This window comes from Enhydra lutris, unplaced genomic scaffold, assembly GCF_002288905.1.
Source record: "Enhydra lutris kenyoni isolate GAN:26980312 unplaced genomic scaffold, ASM228890v2 scaffoldscaffold26, whole genome shotgun sequence".
NCBI classification, from domain to species: domain Eukaryota; kingdom Metazoa; phylum Chordata; class Mammalia; order Carnivora; family Mustelidae; genus Enhydra; species Enhydra lutris.
Window position 1 is genome coordinate 11,839,468 of NW_019154110.1, and position 22,215 is coordinate 11,861,682.

Consider the following 22,215-nt stretch of genomic DNA (forward strand, 5'->3'; position numbering starts at 1 on the left):
TCTCACAGATCTACAAAAATAGTAATGGAGATTATGTTCATTGAGATAATTTTTGTTTTCTCACAAACTCTAATGTATACCATTCATATATTTAGCCCCTGGGACATTGAACTAGCCCAGCGTAGGCTCTCATTAAATATTTCTTGAATGAGTGAGTGAGTACATTAATCCAGCTATCATTGATTTTATGTTTTCACATCTATATGTAAAAAAATTAAAAAGTTTTTGAGGAGCATATATTTGTTAATAACATCTTCATTCACAAATGTATTTTATGTATAATATGGGCAACTTTGGATATTACATGGCCTATTTTAGTATATATTACACTGTATTACACTGTATTAAAATGTATATTTTAATATATTACACTGTATTTTGTTACTCATTATAATTAACATAATTAGAGAAATAGAATGTACGTAAGTAACTATGTATGAATCTATCTATTACCTCCATATTTGTGAGCTATAGAGCAGTGAATCAGGACAGAGTATGAATATTTCAGCCAGATTCAGATACCAGGTTTTCCTGAGCATTTATCTTACATTTTATCAGTGGTCTTCTGTCCTTCATCATTAATCAATGATATGTGTGTCTTGGCTTCTGCAAAGTCAGATATCTCTGTTGTGACTCCATATTAACTTTACACTTAGAGTCTGTATTCCTTAGTAGCTGCTTTTCCCTTCTAAAATAAGGTCAGGAACCTAGATCTAGTTTCTTTTTTATTTTTAAAATGTAATGATAGCTTTTGCTCCCTCAGCTGGGTGTAAAATTGGAGGAAAACCTCCCAAATCATTATTTGTTAAGATAGTTTATTTAAGTGGCAGTGTATGTTTTGAAATTTAAACCTTATTTAAACATTAGGCTGAAAGTAATATCGTATTTGTCAATAGATTTGTTTGTTTTCTTTGTAATAAGTGTTGGGTATAAAATCAGTTATTATAGTAACTAAAGAGAAGTTAATAAATATAAATAAGCTAATAATAGAAATCTTTATAGAGCATATTTATGATGTTTTTTTTTAAATAAGTAAAAAATACAGATTTTCAGTAATTAAATACCCAAGATAAAATTTTAAAAGAAAAAATAAGCTTTATTATAAAGGAACAATTTAAAATCTTTAGATTTAAGTAAGAATGAAAATTCACATATAATTAATACAGTGTTATATTTGTCTCAGATACACAATGTAATAATACAACATTCCTATATATCACAATACTCATCACTGTAAGTGTATTCTTAATCTCCTTCACCTATTTTGCCAACCCTCCTCCCCCTCCCAGTTCGTTCTCTGTATTTAAGTCTTTTTTTGGACTCTCTTCTTTGATCATTTGTTTTGTTTCTTAAAGTTCACATATGAGTGAAATCATATGATACTTGTTCTTCTCTGACTGACTTGTTTCACTTAGCATAAAATCACTAGATTTATGTATTGAATTTATAATTAGATTTGAAGGACACTGGCTTTTTAATATTTTTGATACACTAGAATGAGAATAGGCCTTTCAGAGTACTCTGTTTAATTGAGAAAATGGGCAAAATTATATGTGATAATAGTAACTTTTAAGCTTAGATGGTCTAATAAAATTTTCTATAAAATGATGTAGATCTGCCTTATATCCTTAATTGTATACCTCTTACAAATAGGTGAAATATGTTTCTACTAACATGAGTGTCTGTTATTTAACAGGCAATGGGAAATGTATTTGTTTCATTTTTTTTCCTTAAAGTTTTTATTTAAATCCAGTTAGTTAACGTAGTGTAGTGTTAGTTTCAGATGTAGTATCTAATGATTCATCACTTATATACAACACCCAGTGCTCATCACAAGTGCCCTTCTTTTTTTTTTTTTTTAAGATTTTATGTATTTATTTGAGAGAGAGAGAGAGAGAGCATGAGAGGGGAGAAGAAGATCAGAGGGAGAAGCAGACTCCCCATGGAGCTGGGAGCCCGATGTGGGACTCGATCCTGGGACTTGGGGATCATTACCTGAGCCGAAGGCAGTCACTTAACCCACTGAACCACCCAGGCGCCCACAAGTGCCCTTCTTAATACTCATTACGCATTTAACCCATCCCCCGATCACCTCCCTTTGAGTAACCATCCATTTGTTTTCTGGAGTTAAGAGTCTTTTTTCTGGTTTGCCTCCCCCCCCCCCAAATATTCATCTGTTTTGTCTTTTTAAATTCCATATATGAGTGTTTGTCTTTCTCTTCATATGGTGTTTGTCTTTCTCTGGCTGATTTATTTCACTTAGCATAATACTCTCTAGCTCCATCCATGCTATGCAAATGGCAAGATTTCATTCTTTTTGATGAATGATGGCTGAGTAATATTCGTGTGTGTGTGTGTGTGTGTGTGTGTGTGCGTGCGCGCGTGCACACACACACACACACACACACACATCCTCTTTATCTATTCACCAGTCAATGGACATTTGGGCTCTTTTCATAATTTGGCTATTGTTGATAATGCTGCTATAAACATTGGGGTGAATGTATTCCTTTGAATAAGGACCTACATGTAAGAATTTATAAAAACCTATGATACTGTAGGCTATAAATGCAATTTGTCTTCTAAAATCTTTGTTTTTTGTACATTGACAATATTTGCCAATTTTGTGGAGGAGTATTTTGAAATTTGAGATTTTGCTATAGAAGGATTTGTTTGTAGAATGTTCTAACTTGGGCCTACTTACAGATTTTCTGTCTGACCTAAAAAAACTCAAATACATAAAACTCTTGAATCAATTGGCAGAATCGGTATAGAAAGTGCCACATTGTCAAAATTAAGGAAATTTCATATACTCTTGAGATTTTACCGTAATTTCTCAATTAAATCATTTATAGTGGAAATAAGAATGAAAATGTTTTTAAGCAAAAGAAGAACGACTAGAAAATGTATTCTTAGTTTTCACTCTTACTTGAAATTATGTGGTTCTTTTTTTTTTTTGCTTTATTTTTTATTTATTTTTAAAATAATTTTAAAAAATTTTTATAAACATATAATGTATTCTTAGCCCCAGGGGTACAGGTCTGTGAATTGCCAGGTTTACACACTTCACAGGAAATATTGCATTTCTTACAGAAAGATGAATTTTTAGTTACCTTAAAATAGTTAAATGTATTTTTGATTTTTAATGATTTTTCTTTTTTGATAAACATTTAGTGATATGGTGAAAATATTGTGTTTTATTAAACTATTAATGCCATAGAAATACTATTTCATCTCCTGTGAATGTTGTTCAAGAATTTTTTTAAATTTTTATTTTGGGAAGTATATAATGTTATTTAAAGAAAGTGGTAGTATAATGAACCACCATGTACTTACCTAGTTTCAACAATTATTAATTCATGAACAATCTTTTTCATTTGTACCTCTCCAAAGGTCATTTCCAAATGATCATATATAATTTATCATCTAAACTGAGGTCTTCCGATTTGAACAACTGCCATACTAATTTAATTCTGAACAAGTCTGGTCAACATGTGTACTGGAAATGTTCTGGGCCAATAGGGACATGCATCTTGTATATTTTTTATCATCCGATCTCCCAAGGTTTTTCACACACAAGAATCTTCTTTATCAGTATCCAATATCCTTGTTAAATATTTCTACAATTCCTTTTTCATGCTGCTTATGCTACATTTACTTTGAACCCTATTCATTCTCATTTCTTTGCAGGTGCACTGTTGCTTTATTTTCCTGTCTGAATTGGCCTTTATACCAGCACCCTCCTTTCCCAGAATGTCTTAATCCTGCATATCTTTCTTGGCTGAGTGTCTGTATTAGTTCTTATGTGAACTATTTCCTGACACCTTTGGCTTAAAGTAACTTGCCTTCTTTTAAGTCCCCAAAGATAGCAGTTCTCAAATTCTGTTGGCAGAACAGTAGACCTTCAACATGCTGTGGGAATCAGGGTGCCCTGGTCACATATACTCAGGAAACGCTGCCTTCTGTTGGAGAATGGCAATGGTGACTAGCATTTTAACCTGCTTAAATTTATTTACTGCATTTGCATATTTCTCAGATTTATTTGATTACAGACCTCTTTAATTACTCCACACCCTTTGGGAATGCTTTTATAACATGTAATCGTTGTCTCTGTTAAGATGCTTAACTTTCCATGTTACTGTACGCATTTTGTGTTTACTTGTTCTGTCTCTGCCACTAGGCAGTAATCTCCTTGAGAGCAAAGTTATCTAGCTTGATTTAGATGAAGGAAGTAAGGGCCACATGGAAAGTATAATATATGCATATGTTCTAACTAACTTAAAAAATATTACTGATGCTTTTTTTTTTTGCTTTTAAGAATAAAACTCTGTTTGCTAAAGATGAAAAACATTTATTACAAAGATTTTCTGGTTTCAAAGCATCAGTGGTCCTTTTCCAAGATGTTTAGTTAGCCAAAATGGTTTAGAATGTACTGCAACTCTTTTAAAAGTCATCAGATGAGGAAGAGAATTATTAATATAGGATCAGTACTGATTTCCAGGAAAAACGATATATCGGACTGAGCTGGAAATTAATGGTGTTTCATGGATATTTAAAGAAGTGAATATATGTTTGGATATATGAGTGAAGTTTCTCCTATATATTGTGTTGGAGTAAATCCAGAAAATCTGAAATTTGAAAGTTACATGTTTGTAGTCATCATCTCTTGAGTATCTCTCCAGTATCTGGAGTGTTTCTCCTTTTGGGAATAGGAGCTTCTGTTTTATGAGTCTTTAGCAAGTACAAATTGTTAGTGAAGTTTGATAAAAATGAATGGGAGAGTGAATCATTATTACTTTTTCTTAATGCCTTTGTACTTTCTTTTTAAGTTGATATCCTTTGGGACATCTTATTTATTTGAGAGAGATAGAGAGAAAGCAAGTGAGCACATGAGTAGGGGGAAGGGCAGAGGGAGAAGCAGACTCCCAGCTGAGCAGGGAGCCTAATGTGGGGCTCAACGTGGGCTTGATCCCAGGACCTGGGATAATGACCTGAGCCAAAGGCAGACGCTTACTTAACTGACTGGGCCACCCACGCACCGCCTTTGGAACATCTTTGTCATGTGGTCCTAAATGCTTCCCTTTGCATTGCTGGACCCACTGAATAGTTGAAATAAGTATTATTAAAATATTAGGCTCTCATGGGGCGCCTGGGTGGCTCAATGGGTTAAGCCTCTGCCTTCGGCTCAGGTCATGATCCTAGGGTCCTGGCATCAAGCCCCACATTGGGCTCTCTGCTCAGCAGGGAGCCTGCTTTCCCCTCTCTCTCTGCCTGCCTCTCTGCATACTTGTGACCTCTGTCTGTCAAATAAATAAATAAAATCTTTAAAAAAATATTAGGCTCTCTTGTATTCTGTGAATTGTTCATGATAAGAGATCTGGAAGGATGCTTTACGAGTGTCACTCAAGTGCTTTATGAGTGACCTATAATTTTATTAGTAAGTCCTGGTCAAGTGGCTTGAGGCCCTCAGAAATGAATTTTTAGTAATTCCTGATCCATTAGGAGTATCACCTCTTCTTTCATTGTAGTATTTGTAAAATGGCTGTCATGATTTGGGGATGCCATAGCATCTATTTAGTGTGTATTTCATTAAATCTGAAATGTGTATTACTTAAAATGTTGAAAAATAGGGTATTATAAAAGTACATTTCTAAGGATAAAAGATGGAAATAAGTGTAATAAACTGTGTATTAGAACCCAGCGATGTCTTTTGAGGATGTTTAGTATGGTCGTCAGAAGACAGGGTAGTATGTAGCCTTGGGAGAAGAGGGCTGGAAAGGTATATGAGAGAGGGCTTTTGGGATTCTGTAATGTCCTGGGGTTTTTTGTTTTGTTTTGTTTTGGGTACTGCTTATGTATATATATGTTCATTTTGTTGATTCAGGTGTTTCTGGATGTATATTTGAATATATAGTTTACAGAGTTGAAAAAGTATCAACAGCAATGACAACAACACATTTGTGATTTGTCTCCTCATGCTCTGAGTACTGTCTGTTGTAGCATTCCACAACAGCTCTTCCCAACCTGTCCCTTTCATCTGTGAATACCCCAATCCATAGTTCTTCTGTTAAGAAGTATCTCATTGTTAGTTATATATTATTTTACTTGACTGGAAAACCCTAGAGATTGGATTTATGTGAGTGATGTAGGCTTGGTAAGATTGATGATATTTGGCAAATACTTATATGAAGGAGTTTAGCTTCTTGTCTCTGAGTTACAGCTTCACCTAAAGTGATTTATATCAACACATTGAACAAAATTTCGCATAACCTGGTATTTAAGATCAAGGAACAAATGAGCCATTTCCTAACTTGAAAGAAGTTTCTTTTTCTTTAATTGCAGCATCTCCCCCGACCCACCCTTTCTTTACACAGACTGAAACTTTTAGCCGGTGGAACAAGTCATGTTTCTATGAATTTGGGCTAGCCCATGTGTATAAGCCAGTTTGCCTGGGGCGCTTAAAAGTTGATGCAGAGGCAGTAGGCATACTGATAGTAGCATTTGTTGTAGCCTCTTTGCCTGTGCCATGTAGTTTTTTTCCAGTGATTAGTTTCTAATTCTTGAAGAATTAGGGCGAGAGCACACATAGAATGACAAATTCTCCACTTAATGAGGATATTGTTTTGATGGTGCAGGCATTTGATTTCTAAAGTAGCTTGAAAAGCTCTTGTATAATACAATCGTGAGTGCCTCAGTTATGTATGAATACAATGATGGGGCTGTAAAGTAAGTAGAGACAGCTGTGTCCATCAGAGAAACCATCATGGGAATTTGTGCCAAAGGGTGGAAGGATCAGGTAAAGAGAGCTGATAGAGAACTGGAAAGGGAACGCAGCCAATATGATGAGAAAGGAGACACCTTTGTATTTGCCTGTATAGAAACGGTGGCCTTGAGCAGCTGTCTAATGTGGAAATTCAAAACCCATGTATGGTGAAGAAAACAAAAGACAAGGACTGATAGATGTCATTAGCAGTCATTTCCAGTGTGCTTAAATTGAAAGTTAGATATGAAGTCTCTGGAGAGACCAAAGGATTGTGCAGTAAGTAACTTTTTCCAGTGGCCTCTGTTTTTAACTTTGAGGAGGAAAATTTATTCCTTACCATCCAATGCTATTTCTTACTGTTATTATGTGTATTCTTCATTTATGTTAATGATTAATAACAAGGATAAGAAATTAAAGGATCTCAAAAATGAAAAATTATTTTTATTTTTATTTTAAAATGTTTAAAAGCAATTTATAACATTTATTAGGAGAGATTGGCAGGTGAATGTGAGGTCTAAGCCCAGTCCAAGTTGAAGTCAAATCTGTTCCTATTCTTTTGGGTTCCCATCTGTATATTGCCATGTTGTTTTCACAGCGTGGGCAGGCACTGGAACATAGTGGACACTTAATGACTGTGTGTGCAATGAAATCACTTGTAATTTTCCTGTCCTCTCCACATAATTCCCTACACATTGAACCTCACACTGGCTGTACTCTTAAATTCATGATATGCTTGGGGTGCCTGTGTGGCTCAGTTAGTTAAGTGTCCAACTCTTGATTTTGGCTTAGTTCATGATCTCAGGGTCATGAGATCAAGCCCCACATTGGGTTCTGTGCTCAGTGGGCAGTCTGCTTGAGATTCTCTCTCTCTTTCTCCCTTTGCCCTTCCCCCATGCACGCATGTTCTCTCTTTTTCTCTCTCTCAAATAAATAAATAATTCTTAAAAAAAAAAATCATGATATATTTATGTAAATGAAAAATGAAGCAAAACTAAATCAGAATGCTCATGGAATTTTAAGAGGATCATTAATCAGTTGTAAGATAGTCAAATAAATCCCTGAAGTGATGTTTGATATTTTATATGCTTCTATGTCTTTCTGAGGAGTGTTCATAGTTTTTTTCCTGGGCTGAATAGAATATGTGGTCTTTTGTGACTGGTATCTTTTACTGTACATAGATAATCATAATTCATCTATGTTGTAGAATCTGTCAGTTCTTCTTTAAAAAAAATATTTGGGGGATGCCTGGGTGGCTCAGTCAGCTGGGTGTCTGCCTTTGGCTCAGGTCATGATCCTGGGATCGAGTCCTGCATCAGGCTCCTTGCTCAGTGGGGAGCCTGCTTTTACCTCTGTCTGCTGTTTCCCCTGCTTGTGCTCTCTCCTTCTCACTCTCTGACAAATATAATAAATAAAATCTTAAAAAAAAAAACTAGAAATGTTAATAATACTGAAGGACAAAGAAACATATAATAAGTAAATACAACTACCAGAAATGTGGAGAAAGAAATCATAAGAGAAAATATATCTACAATACTGTTTTATAAAAAACCTGTAAAAGTGGATCTGTGTAGTTCAAACTTATGTGTTCAAGGGTCAACTATATTTTTAATTCTCTTGGGTATAAGTATTTGTGTGGACATATGGTTTCATTTCTCTGGAGTATGCACCTAGGAGTTGAATTGCTGAGTTATATGGTAATTCTATCCTTAACTATATGAAGAGCTGCCAGGCAGAGAGACTATATTTTACATTCCCACCTGCAGTGCATGAAAGTTCCAATTTCTCCACATTTCCATTATTGATTGTTACTACTTTCCTTTGACTATACCCATCCTATTGATGTCTCATGAAATGGTATCTGATTATACCTTCTATCTGCATTTCCTTGATGGCTAATGATATTGAGCATCTTTTCATGTATTCATTCACTAACATATATCTTTTTTGTTTGAATTTATGAGTTATTTGTGTTTTCTTTTTTGAGTTGTAATAGTTCTGTTTGTATTTTGGATACAAGTCAGTTATTAGACATAAATGTTTTATAAAACTCCATTCTGTTTTTCCTCTTTCTTAGTGATGTCCTTTGAAGCACAAATGTTTCAGTTTTGATGAAGTCCAATTTATCTATTTTCTTTTTTTTAAAGATTTTATTTATTTGAGGGAGAAAGAGAAGTGGGGAGGGGTAGAGGGAGAAGGAGAAGCAGATTCCCCTCTGAGCAGAAAGCCTCATGAAGGGCTCAGTCCCAGACCTTGGGATCATGACCTGAGCAAAAGGCTGCCACTTAACCCACTGAGCCACCCAGGAGCCCTGATACGTTTTTTCTCTTATCACTTGTACTTTTGCTGTCATATCTAAGAAAGCATTCCTTTTTTTTTTAAGATTTTATTTATTTATTTGGCAGAGAGAGATCAAGTAGGCAGAGCAGCAGGCAGAGAGAGAAGGGGAAAGAAAGTAGGCTCCCCGCTGAGCAGAGATTCCCAATGTGGGGCTTGATCCCAGGACCCTGAGATCATGACCTGAGCTGAAGGCAGAGGCTTAACCCACTGAGCCACCCAGGCACCCCCTAAGAAAGCATTCCTTAATCTCAGAGTATAAAGATTTACCACTATGTTTTGTTCCAAGAAGTTAATACTTTAACATTTTTGATAGTTTTATAGTTTTTTAATGCAAATACAGTGTGCACATAAGCTGTCTATTCATTTTTTTGGCTGCATAGCCTGGCATTGGGATTGGTGACTCTGATGGCCAGCTGGGCTTCTCTTTCCATGGTGGCTTTGCGGTTCTTGGAGGAGACGTTGTGAGCAATCTCTGCACAGTAAGATTTGTTTCATGTGACATTGTGGAGTAGGAACTTCAGAAGCCACTGGGCAGTATGTGCTTTGTTTTCCTGTTGCTCCCATTACCATCGTTGGGCATCAAGATCTGGTCGTTGAATCTTCTGTGTACCCTATTGTTAATGCCTCTGGATTTCCACCAGTTGAACTTAATTTTGACATATTGGTCTGACTGGTGTCAATGAACTGCTTGGTCCTCTTTTCAACAATCTTGGGCTTCCCCACAGGTCTCAGGGCGGCCATGATGTGAAGTAGAGGATGGCTGCCACCTCTGCAGGCAGTGCGGAAGAAGAGAGTAGTACTTTTAACTTTTTCATTTAAGTCTTTGGTTTCATTTCGAGTTAATTTATGTGTGCAGTGTGAAGTCAGGGTTATATTCTTTGGGATATGAATATGCAGTTGACCCATCATCATTTGTTGAGAAGACTATTCTTCCCCATTGACTTATCTCGCTATCCTTGTTGAGAGTCAGATGACCATAAATGCAGACATCTGTTTTTTTTAAAAAAGTCTGTAATCTTTTGAGTTGTCTTCACCAGGCAAAATTAGGCATAGTGTTGCAGAGAGTATTTGAATCCTTTGTTTTTCAAAATAGGTTCAGGTCACTCCTGACTAGGGACCAACATTAAGGGAGGATCCCATCTAAAGTTGCATCACTCTCCTGTGCCTTTTGGAGTATTTCTGAGAAATCTTTCATTTAGTGTGCTTTTCTTGGATCTTACCTTTATTTAAATTTGGAAATCTCAGTTTAAAAAAAAATCCAGTTCTCTTGCTTTCTTCACAAACATTGTAAACATGTTAGTATTAGTTATAGTATTATAGAGATTTGGGTTTTTACCCCCCTTGTTTTCAAAGTTTAGCTGGAGGGAATGGTTAATTTTTAAAGGAGTCATGCTTGTAAAGTTGGGATAGTGCTGAGTGGCTGATGGTCTGTTGATTCCAGCTGTGAAATGTGTTTTGGAGAGCAGAAAAACAATTTGCTTCCATTCCAATACACTATAATTCTTGAGGTCCACTGAGTTTCTAAAAACAATGACTCAGAAAGTGAGATGAAGAATTGTGAACTACGTTTTTCCTTAGTATCTTCTAGTATTTGGAAAGGAGAGATATACTCACTAGGATCTATTGAGATGAGATGAATATCAGAATTGATTGAGAGTTTGATTATATGGACTTTAAAGTTTAGGAGATTAGCTACCTCTAATGTAATACTGCAGTTCACAAGTATTTATTTCTGTTTTTCATTTGGTTCTTTAAAAAAATATTTATTTATTTGACAGAGAGAGAGATCACAAGCAGGCAGAGAGGCAGGCAGAGGGGGAGGGGGAAGCAGGCTCCCTGCTGAGCGGAGGACCCCCCTCTCATGTGGGGCTCGATCTCAGGACCCTGAGGCAGAGGCTTAACCCACTGAGTCACCCAGGTGCCCCCATTTGGTTCTTTTTTCATGACATATTTAAAAGGGGGAAATTTAAAAAAAATATTTAAAAGGGGGAAGTTTTCTATAGGCCATATTTATATTAATTTCTTCAGCTCTGAAAATATCTATGGAATGTGTATATGAATTAGGTTGCTCAGTGGGAGTGTAATAATGAAATCTGTGAAATACTGTAGAACATATGTCAAAGTGTATTATCTTTGTACTATTTAGTGTGCCTTTGTCCTTTGTATGTATCTATAATATGTGTCCATAATGTGCATTCAGTGGATATAGTAATATCATAGTTACCTACAGGTCAGTTTTCCCAAAACCCAAAACGTCCCCAACAGAACCCTTTAAAACCCTGAAATAAAAGTTTTTTTAAAAGATGAGTAAAAAATTAGAAAGCTCATACCTTGTATTTCACGTGACATACGTACTTTTTCTTAGGGCCATTATCTTTTTTAGAAGTTATCTTCTTTAAAAAGGAAAACTCAAAATAGTTAGTGATTGAAGGAGCTCTAATGAAAACTGTGTGTGATGGGTGTTAGGCGCAACTGATGAACCATTTAACCTTGTATCAAAATTAATGATGGACTGTATGTTGGCTAATTGAATTTAAATTAAATACTGTAAGAAAAAAAGAATAGTTGCATTTCTCTACTATGGTATTATCTTAAAAAATAAAATTAAAATGTAAAATGTAAAAAAGCCAAAAAAAGAAAAAGAAAAAGAAAAAAAAGAAAAAACTACTGTAATGGTGTGTGCTTCTTTAGTGCCCATGAACACCATGACACTAGCATTTTAGGATGACAATCACTGCTGCACACAGGCTTCCTGAATCAGAAAGCAAGTAATACATGTTTGTGTGTGTGTGTGTGTGTGTGTGTGTGTTTTAAAGATTTTATTTATTCATTTGAGAGAGAGAGAAGGAGCAGGGGGGTGGGCAGAGGGAGAAGGTGAAAAAGCGGCAGACTCCCCACTGAGCAGAGAGCCTGATGCGGGGCTTGATCCCAGGACCTGAGATCATGACCTGAGCCAAAGGCTCAGATGCTTACTTGACTAAGCCACCCAGGTGCCCCAACATGTAATACATGTTTAAGAAAGATGCCTATTTTTTAAAAAATAGTTTAAAATGAAAGATCTGGCTTTTAGGTGAGCACACTATTTGAGTATTTAAAATTTATGTAGATGACTTTCTGCCAGTGTCATATAAACATGCTTTGATTAATTTAGGTGTATTTCTTAATTTGTTCAAACATATTTATTAAACTGCGTTCAGGTATTATTCTACACAGTGGAAATTCGGCAGTGAACACAAATTCTTACATACCCCTCTAATCAAGTGGGCGAAAGACAAAATAAATTTAAAAATAATAATATATTAACAGAACATGTAAATTATTTTTATTATTGAAAGTAAATCTTAAAGTAGTTCATTATTGTTCTTTTTCTCATTATTAAGTATGCTTTTGCATGAAACATGATCATACATTGATAACTCTGTTCCTCTTAAGCTCAGTAACATACACTGGGACTTTCTGCTGGGTAGGGAATTGTCAGGTGTGCAGTTTACATTTCAGGTTATGCTATTTTTTTGCGCTTATACTCATATGATTCGTGTAATTTGGCTATTTTGCTAGTGGAAGTAAAGATTATTGTTATGGAATCTTGTCTGTCTCATGATTGTATAAATTTAGATTCTAACTTGGGACCTAAACTGTAAAGTAGAATACTTCAGTTTGATCCTCCAGTGTACCTTTTAGAGGAAAACATTTGTAAAAATGTTAAACAGATACTTGTGGAATGAGAAGCCAGAAGTTCTTTAAGTTAGACTTTTTATGTTGTCTGATTCTGCAGTTGCCTTTGAGTAGTCCCTCTAAAGTTTGTGAGACAGTCGAGTATTATTTTGTGTAGTTGACGGATGAGGGCATTAGACTCAAAGACCTTATTGGCCTGGCCAGGAGCAGAGAGGAGAGCCTCTAGGTAGACAGACATCACTTACTTGACTGAATCATGTTGAGCCTTGTTTAGTAGAGTTCAGAAAGATGGTATTGGAGTTTCCATGTAGTGACGGTGTTCACTGTCACGACTGCGTGATTTATTATTCTTTAAAGGAGAGAACTACAGGACAGTCCTTCCTACTAGTTTGTTATTGGCTGGACTGAAAGCAGGAAGAAAGAAATTGAGTGCCTTATGTAAATACATAGGAGCGTGTAGTTTTCCATCATCTTTCTATGGAGGCACTCTTTGTGAATTACTTTGCTTCATTGGTCCTTACTTTAGTACTTGTTCTGTTTTTCTCTTCCGACTATTGTATCATATTCCCTTTTAGGTGTATGTCTTCATTATCTTTTGCCTTTAAATTTCTGAACCAATTGTATCCTTTCTCTTTCCTCTCTAAATACTGTTGCTTGACTTATACACTTTGTTTCTTTTTAGCTTCTCTTTCTTGTTCTAGGAATAACTGTATAAAATACCCAATTTTTGCTAAAAGTTATAACCAGTTCTTCCCAGATTTGTTTCTTATTGGAACAGCATCAAACCAAAAGGAAACTGTAGAAGGAAAAAAAATGAACTTCACTTAGCTATTAAAATAATGACTGGTTTTATGGGGATTTTATGTGAGACTTGAAAAAATAAAACCATTTGGCTGTTTTGTTTTTATGCCATCAAAATATGATGTACCAAAAAAATTTATTAAGAAATATCTCAATATTGCCATTTAAAATTTTTCAGGCTGCTATCCTTGTCCAGGGCCCAACATGAATCCTATTGCTCTTGGGAGCCGCTGGCTTGCTTATGCAGAAAACAAGGTAAGGCATGGCTCGTGTTTTGATTATTTGTAAGGGAGCAAGTGTTGAAGAGTTTTCCAAAGGTGATCACCAACCAACAATGAATGTTTAACTTACTAGTTTGTTTTCTTTGGTTTGGTTTTGATTTTAATCAGGCACCCAGTAGTTATCCTATTTCCCTTATTGCTTAGGATCAGTATTTGGGCTCAACCTTAATTTTCTAACCTTAGTTTTATAGATAGAGCTTTATTCCATTAATCTTAGGCACAACATTGATATTACCTTAGTAGTTTCTGTGAAGCTAGAAATCAGGAGGCAGGGATGACTTTTGTTTTTATTGGTAGATTGGGAACAGAGCCATAGAATAATTTAATTGACTTTATGTGTCTACAGCTAAATCTGTAGCTGTAGATTTAGGGGGTTCAGCCATTTGTCTTATTAATTAAATCACAGGTGATCACATTTTGTTGAATTTTCCAGTTATTTATCAATTTCATTTATCTAATACAGTCATAATAGTAAATGAAGATATTATATTATTACATGGAAGAGTTTTTTTTATGTCCAATTCAAAGACAAAGACAAATTTGAATTTTCAGAAAGAAAACGTGAAATCTTTTTTATGCCATGTTGTGCTCTGCATGTGAATATAGAATGAAATCTAAAAAATATTACAGACTTCAGAGAAGATTATTGTTTTTTATTTCATTTTAGCCTGCTTGTATAATTATTATATATTAAGAATAATAGGAAATAATATTTATTGAAGAATTTTTGACACAAGTCTGAATATGGCAAGTACAATAATTATTTGGAGAAACCATAGAACATGTAAATCTCTGGAATTCACAAAATCAAGAAACTCCTGAAGAAAGTTATTTTTGTAGATAAATTTCTTGATACTTTTCCCAAAATTCTGTTTGCTACAGATATTTTGCATCTTACTGAATGTCATAATGCCATTTCTAGTATATCTCATAAAAATAGCTCTTTTCAAAATATTTTCAAAAAAGACAAGAGGCATACAATTCAGTGGTGACATAATGATATCTTCTAATATTTATATCTGTAATACGTTTCCTTGAGTGCTGGAGAGATCCAAGAAGAATATGCAAAAATTGTCTTTTGGCTCTTGTAAATGTATTCTCACACGTGGGAAACTACCCATTTAGAATTGTAGGTGTTATGCAAATAGTTACATATTGTTTTCTAGCAGAAGGAACTCCCTTCATAGATGCATACTTGGGTGTGTGCCAGTTGTCTTGCTTGTCTTGCCTTTGTAGAGATAAGTTTCATTAATAACTAGCATTCTATACAGAGACCAGAAAGTGTAGTGGCATTTACAAGGAGTTTGTTAATCAGATAACTTTACCATCCTTTGAAGAAAATATTTTTAGATAAATGTCTTTCCATAGTATTTACAAAAATGCTAGTATTTATTAACAGTTTCTAATTGCTTTGGTAACAGTTTCTGATTGTTTTGGTTTTTGGGCTGAGTGTGGAATTGCAAAATTTAATTAAATTTTGGAGTAACAATCTCTTTCAATGAAAATGCTCTTTGACTAAAATTTTAAGCAAGAGGCTATATATGGGAATGCAAGCTGGTGTAGCCACTCTGGAAAACAGTATGGAGGTTCCTCAAAAAGTTGAAAATAGAGCTATCCTATAACTCAGCATTTGTACTACTGGAGATTTACCTCAAAGATACAAATGCAGTAATCCGAAGGGGCCCCTGCATCCCAGTGTTTATAGCAGCAATGTCCACAATAGCCAAACTATGGAAAGAGCCCAGATGTCCATCAACAGATGAATGGATAAAGAAGATGTAGTGTGTGTGTGTGTGTGTGTGTGTGTATATATATGTATATATTACCCACATACATAGATATATCTATATGTACATATATGCATATATGTATGTACGTTTCCTATACATACATACATATATATGTATATACACACACACACACACACACACACATATATATAACATGGAATATTAACTCAACCAGCAAAAAAAAAGAAATCTTGCCATTTGCAACAACATGGATGGAAAGAGAGGGTATTATGCTAAGCGAAGTAAGTCAATCAGAGAAAGACAATTATCATTTGATCTCACTTATATGTGGAATTTGAGAAACAAAGCAGAGGATCATAGGGGAAGAGAGGAAAAAATGAAACAAGACGAAACCAGAGAGGAAAACAAACCATAAGAAATCCTTAATCTCAGAAAACAACCTGAGGGTAGCTGGAGCAGAGGACAGGTAGGGGAGTTGGGGTGGCTGGGTGCAGTGGGGTGGCTGGGTGATAGACATTGGGGAGGGTATGTATTGTGGTGAGCGCTATGTATTGTGTAAGACTGATAAATCACAGACATGTACCCCTGAAACAAATAATATATGTTAACAATAAATTTTTAAAAAGACTTAAATATGAGTCAGGAAACCAAGACGATCCTAAAGGAGAACACAGGCAGTAACTTCTTTGACATCAGCCATAGCAACCTCTTATTAGATATGTCACCCGAGGCAAGGGAAACAAAAGCAAAAATAAATTATTGGGATTTCCTCAAGATAAAAAAACTTCAGCACAGTGAAGGAAACAATCAGTAAAACTAAAAGGCAACCTATGGAATGGGGGAGGATATTTGCATATGACATATCTGATAAAGGGTCAGTATCCAAAATATATAAAGAATTCAATCAACTCAACACCCCAAAAATGAATAATCTAGTTAAAATGGGCAGAAGACATGAATGAACATTTTTCCAAAGACATACAGATGGCCAAGAGACACATGAAAAGATGCTCAACATCAGTGATGATTAGGGAGATACAAATCAAAACTACAGTGTGATATCACCTCACACCTGTCAGAATGGCTAAAATCAGCAACACAAGAAACAATAGGTGTTGGTGAGGATGTAGAGAAAGGGGAACTTCTAGCAGTACTGGTGGGAATGAAACTGGTATAGCCACTCTGGAAAACAGTATGGAGTTAAAAATTAAAAATAGAATTACCTTACAATCTAGCAATTATACTACTGTGTATTTACCCAAAGAATACAAAAATACTAATTTAGAAGGATACATGTACCCCAATATTTGTAGCAACATTATATAATAACCAAATTATGGAAATAGTCCAATTCCAATAACCAAGGAATGGATAAAGAAGATGTGATATGAGGCGCCTGGGTGGCTCAGTGGGTTAAGGTCTCTGCCTTTGGCTCAGGTCATGGTCCTGGGATCAGGCCCTGCATCGGGCTCTCTGCTCGATGGGGAGCCTGCTTCCTCTTCTCTCTCTGCCTGCCTCTCTGCCCACTTGTGATCTCTATCTGCCAAATGAATAGAATAAAAGTCTTAAAAAAAAGATATATCTATATAGATATATATGTATACACACACACATACATATATACATACATACATACACAATGGAATTTTAGCCATAACAAAGACTAAATCTTGCCATTTGCGGTGATGTGGATGGAGTGGAGAGTATTATGCTAAGCAAAATAAGTCAGTCAGAGAAAGACAAATACCATATGATTTCACTCATGTGTGGAATTTAAGAAACAAAACAAATGAGCATAGTGGAGAAAAAAGAGAGGCAAACCAAGAAAAGGACTCTTAACTATAGAGAACAGATTGATGGTTACCAGAGGTGAGGGTGGGTGAAGGGATGGGGTAAATAGGTGATGAGAATTAAGAAGGGCACTTGTGATGAGCACCAGGTGTTGTATGTAAGTGTTGAATCACTAAATTGTACATCTGAAACTAATGTTACACTATATATTAACTAACTGGAATTTAAATTAAAACTTTAAATAAATAAAAAAATAAAATTAAGTCATAAAGAGGCCATATATACTGATTGGGTTTGTTTTTCTTTTTTTTTTTTAATTAGTTTTTAAATTTAAATTCAGTAAATTAGGATATATTATTAGTTTTAGAGGTAGAGGTCAGTGATTCATCAGTCTTATATAATACCCAGTGCTCCTTACATCACATGCCCTCCTTAATGTCCATCACCCCATTACCTCATCCCTCCATGCTCCTCACCTCCAGCAACCCTCAGTTTGTTTCTTGAGATTAAAAGTCTCTTATGGTTTGTCTCCCTCTCTGGTTTTATCTTGTTTCATTTTTTTCTCTCCTCCCCTATGATCCTCTGCTTTGTTTCTCAAATTCCATATATAAGTGAGATCATACAATAATTGTCCTTCTCTGATTGACTTATTTCGCTTAGCATAATACCCTCTCTTTCCACCCATGTTGTTGCAAATGGCAAGATTTCATTTTTTTATTTTTTGCTAGTTGAGTAATATTCCATTGTATATATATATACTACATCTTCTTTATCCATTCATCTGTCAATGGACATCTGGGCTCTTTCCATAGTTTGGCTATTGTGGACATTGCTGCTATAAATACTGGGATGCAGGTGCCCCTTCAGATTACTACAATTGTGTCTTTGGGGTAAATCCGCAGTAGTGCAAATGCTGGGTTGTAGGGTAGTTCTGTGTTCAAGGGGTTTGTTTTTCAGGGCTTCTCTTTAAACTTACTTTTAACTAGGAAAGCTTACAGAAAAGCTGTAAGAATAAATATAGTACAGATACCACAAAGCACACTCATGTACCTTTTACTCTTATTATTTCAGAGTGAGTTGCATATATCACATTACCCCTAAATACTTATCAGTCAATTTAATCTTGAGAAAATGCTTTTAGCTATTTTACCATCCATATTCCAGTTTTATCAATTAACCCTATCATATCATTTGTAGAGCTTTTTTTTTTTGTAGTTCAGGGTCCAGGCTAGGATCAGATATTATATTTTGTTGGGATGTCCCCTGAGATTCTTTTTTTTTTTTTTTAAAGATTTTATTTATTTATTTGACAGACAGAGATCACAAGTAGGCAGAGAGGCAGGCAGAGAGAGAGAGAAGAGGAAGCAGGCTCCCTGCGGAGCAGACAGCCCAATGTGGGGCTCGATCCCAGGACCCTGGGATCATGACCTGGGCCGAAGGCAGTGGCTTTAACCCACTGAGCCACCCAGGCGCCCCTGAGATTCTTTTAATATGTAAGAGTTGACAGTCTTGCTTTGTCTTTTACAGCATTGATGATTTTGAAGAATATAGCCCCCTACCACTACTCCTTACCCCCCCTTTTTTTAATGGAATGATTTTTAGTTTGATTTTTTTATGTTTTCTCTTGATTATATTCAGGTTATATATTTCTGGCTAGAATACAACATGAATATTGTTCTGTATTTCTTATAGTGTAATTTTTTTGTCCTTAATTATTGTGGCTTTCAAATTGTCCCACAATTGACCAAGGAGAGCCCTTCAGGCTGGTTCTTGTGACATGGTAACATGCCTTCATCAATTTTTTACTTAAAATTTGTTTTAAATTACTTTACTTGCTATCATAAGTTAAGGTTCATCTAGTATCTGCCCTGTTGTCAGTCCTGGAATCCTCTACTTCTGATTCCCCTGTTCCTTTTAATGGGCCATGGCTTTAGATACTAAGCTTTGTCCAGTGGATGTGCTCATTGTTATAGGGCTGTTTTTGCTTTTAGACACTTTCAGTGGACAAAGTTTGGAAACACTGCATATTACATACATACTTCTATATGTACGTAAATCAGCAAATATACATATACACACATACTTATGCACCTACACACATATTTTGGAAATGAAGGGTACACATGGGTATTTCCATAGGATTCTTTCCTTTCATCCTCCATCTCACATTGATTTGTCCTTTTTTTGCATGGGAGACTGATATCAGCATATTTCTTTCTTTTTTTTTTTTAATTTTTTTTTAAGATTTTATTTATTTGTCAGAGAGAGAGAGAGAGATCACAAGTAGGCCGAGAGGCAGGCAGAGGCAGAGGGAGAAGCAGGTTCCCTGCTGAGCAAGGAGCCCGATGCGGGACTCGATCCCAGGACGCTGGGATCATGACCTGAGCTGAAGGCAGCCGCTTAACCAACTGAGCCACCCAGGCGTCCCAGCATATTTATTTCTTTGTTTACTCCTATAATTGAAAAAGTAATGGCAGAATTGCTTGCTCACAACATTGTAAATATCAATGCAAATAAAAAGAGTTCAGGATTTCTTGCAGTTATGTCCATTCCTGTTATTGCCCAAAACTGAAGATGTGCAAATACTGTGTTGACATATTATTTTGATTAGTTTGTCCTTTATTTCTCACTTTCTGTCTTCCTTCATTGTTTTTACAGTTTTCATTTGATATATAATTTTTTAAAGATTTTATTTATTTATGAGAGAGGGAGAGAGAGGGAGAGAGAAAAAGGGGGAGGAGCAGCGGGAGAGGGACAAGCAGACTCCACGTTGAGAACAGAGCCTGATGCGGGGCTCAATCTCAGGACACTGACATCATGACCTGAGCTGAAACAAAGAGTCTGATGCTTATCTGACTGAGCCACCCAGGTGCCCCTTAAATATTTTTTAAATATTTTTTAATATTTATTTTTTGTTTACATACTTATATATTTCACTATGTTATATATATTTATATTTCCCTTTCTTTCCAAAAGATAACATAACACATGTGCTCTTTTGTATGTTGCCTTTTTAACTTATATTTTCTGGAAATTAATCCATTTTATAGAGGTTGCACTACAGAAATTTCTGATTTGTCTTTAATTTTGATGAATTGAGATGACAAATGTAATTTCTAATGAGCCTAACGTTTTAAACAAAAAGTTCTGACTTAGTTATGTTTGTATAGAAATGCTGACTCAGTTTTAGTTGAATTGAAAAAGTGATGGTATTGCTTGCTTTTGTAGATTTATTCCTGATTATTCCTGAAACAGAAAAAAAATGGTAGTATTTCTTAAGATGTTTTTTCTTACACATGCAGCAGGAAGCAGCAGAGGGATAACTTTCATAATTCTTTGAATATGTACTTATGAATGAACAAATGAATGAGTGAGTGAGTGAAAGGGTTACTTTTTATTAGTTAAAATGATCTCTTCCTCTCTTTCTTTCTTTTTCTTAAGACAATTTATTTATTTGAGAGAGAGCGAGAGGAGAGAGCACAAGCAGGGGGAGTGTCAGGCAGAGGGACAGGGAGAAGCAGGCTCCCTGCTGAGCAGGAAGCCCAATGTGGGACTCCATCCCAGGACGCAGGGATCATGACCTGAACCGAAGGCAGACACTTAACCGACTGAATCACCCAGGTGTCCCTAAAACAATCACTTTTGAACTCTGTTTTCCCCTATTTGAAACCACATTTGCCATCACCTGTCATTTGGAAAATTCCTCACTGCTGACCTTGGAATCTGCTTCAGCAGCCATTTCATATGCCAGCTATACATCTCCTATCAGACTTTTAAAGATATTCCATTCTAACATATTATTATTGCTTTGAGGAATTGTTTTTTAATTTTATTTATTTTATTTTATTTTTAATTTTTTTTTTAAGATTTTTATTTATTTATTTGACAGACAGAGATCACGAGTAGGCAGAGAGGCAGGAAGAGAGAGAGGAAGGGAAGCAGGCTCCCTGCTGAGCAGAGAGCCCGATATGGGGCTCGATTCCAGGACCCTGGGATCATGACCTGAGCCAAAGGCAGAGGCTTTAACCCACTGAGCCACCCAGGCGCCCCGAGGAATTGTTTTTTAATACAGTGTCAGTGATGAAGAAAATTCTGATTTTTTTCTTCCTCCTTTTCTCCTTCTTCTTCTTCTTCTTCTTCTTTTTTTTTTTTAAGATTTTTTATTTTTTCATTTGGGAGAGAGAGTGAGAGAGCACCAGAGGGGGAAGGGTCAGAGGGAAAAGCAGACTCCCCACTGAGCAGCGAGTCTGTTGCGGGACTCAATCCTGGGACTTGATCCTGGAACTCCAGGATCATGACTCAGGCCAACAGCAGGTGCCTAACTGACTGAGCCACCCAGGCACCCTCAAAATTTTGATTTTAGAATAAAAGAACAGAAAAGCTTATGTATTAATATTTACCAAGTGATCGTGTTTTAAATTATATAAGCATTTTTTGTTTTTATGTTTTGAAAGAGGAAGATTCTATCTGATTCTTGAGGCCTTTAAAATAATCCATAACCCAATGTGGAGCTGTTCTAGTATTCTACTACTGTCATTTTATTTTAAAAAAATTTGCAGTGTAAAAATCTGGCTAATGAGTGCTTTTCTGCTTTGTTTTAAGAAAACTTAAATTTAGGAAGTATAGGAGCAGTGGATAATTTAATCCTGGTGTGTTGCTTAGCACAAGAGACAGTTGTGCATGTTAAATTAGTGATTCGCTTTGAAAATTGACAGGTTGCTTTATTTACGTCAGTCATGAGTAAAGGCATGTCTTTTTCATTCTAATGGTAATACTAGTAAGCCCTCTGAAGTGGACAGCTACTCTGTGTGTCGTG

At 35.7% G+C, this 22,215-nt stretch overlaps 1 protein-coding gene and 1 pseudogene across 1 annotated transcript in view; one reads left to right on the top strand and one right to left on the bottom strand.

Annotated features, from left to right (window-relative positions):
* LOC111151262 (BCAS3, microtubule associated cell migration factor) overlaps positions 1–22,215 on the top strand; it is a 578,517-nt gene that overhangs the window by 135,987 nt on the left and 420,315 nt on the right. Inside the window, exon 9 of the mRNA XM_022509136.1 lies at positions 13,755–13,831. Coding sequence (XP_022364844.1) covers positions 13,755–13,831 — 77 coding nt within the window. The remainder of the gene's footprint in view (positions 1–13,754; positions 13,832–22,215) is intronic.
* LOC111151263 lies at positions 9,457–9,841 on the bottom strand (annotated as a pseudogene).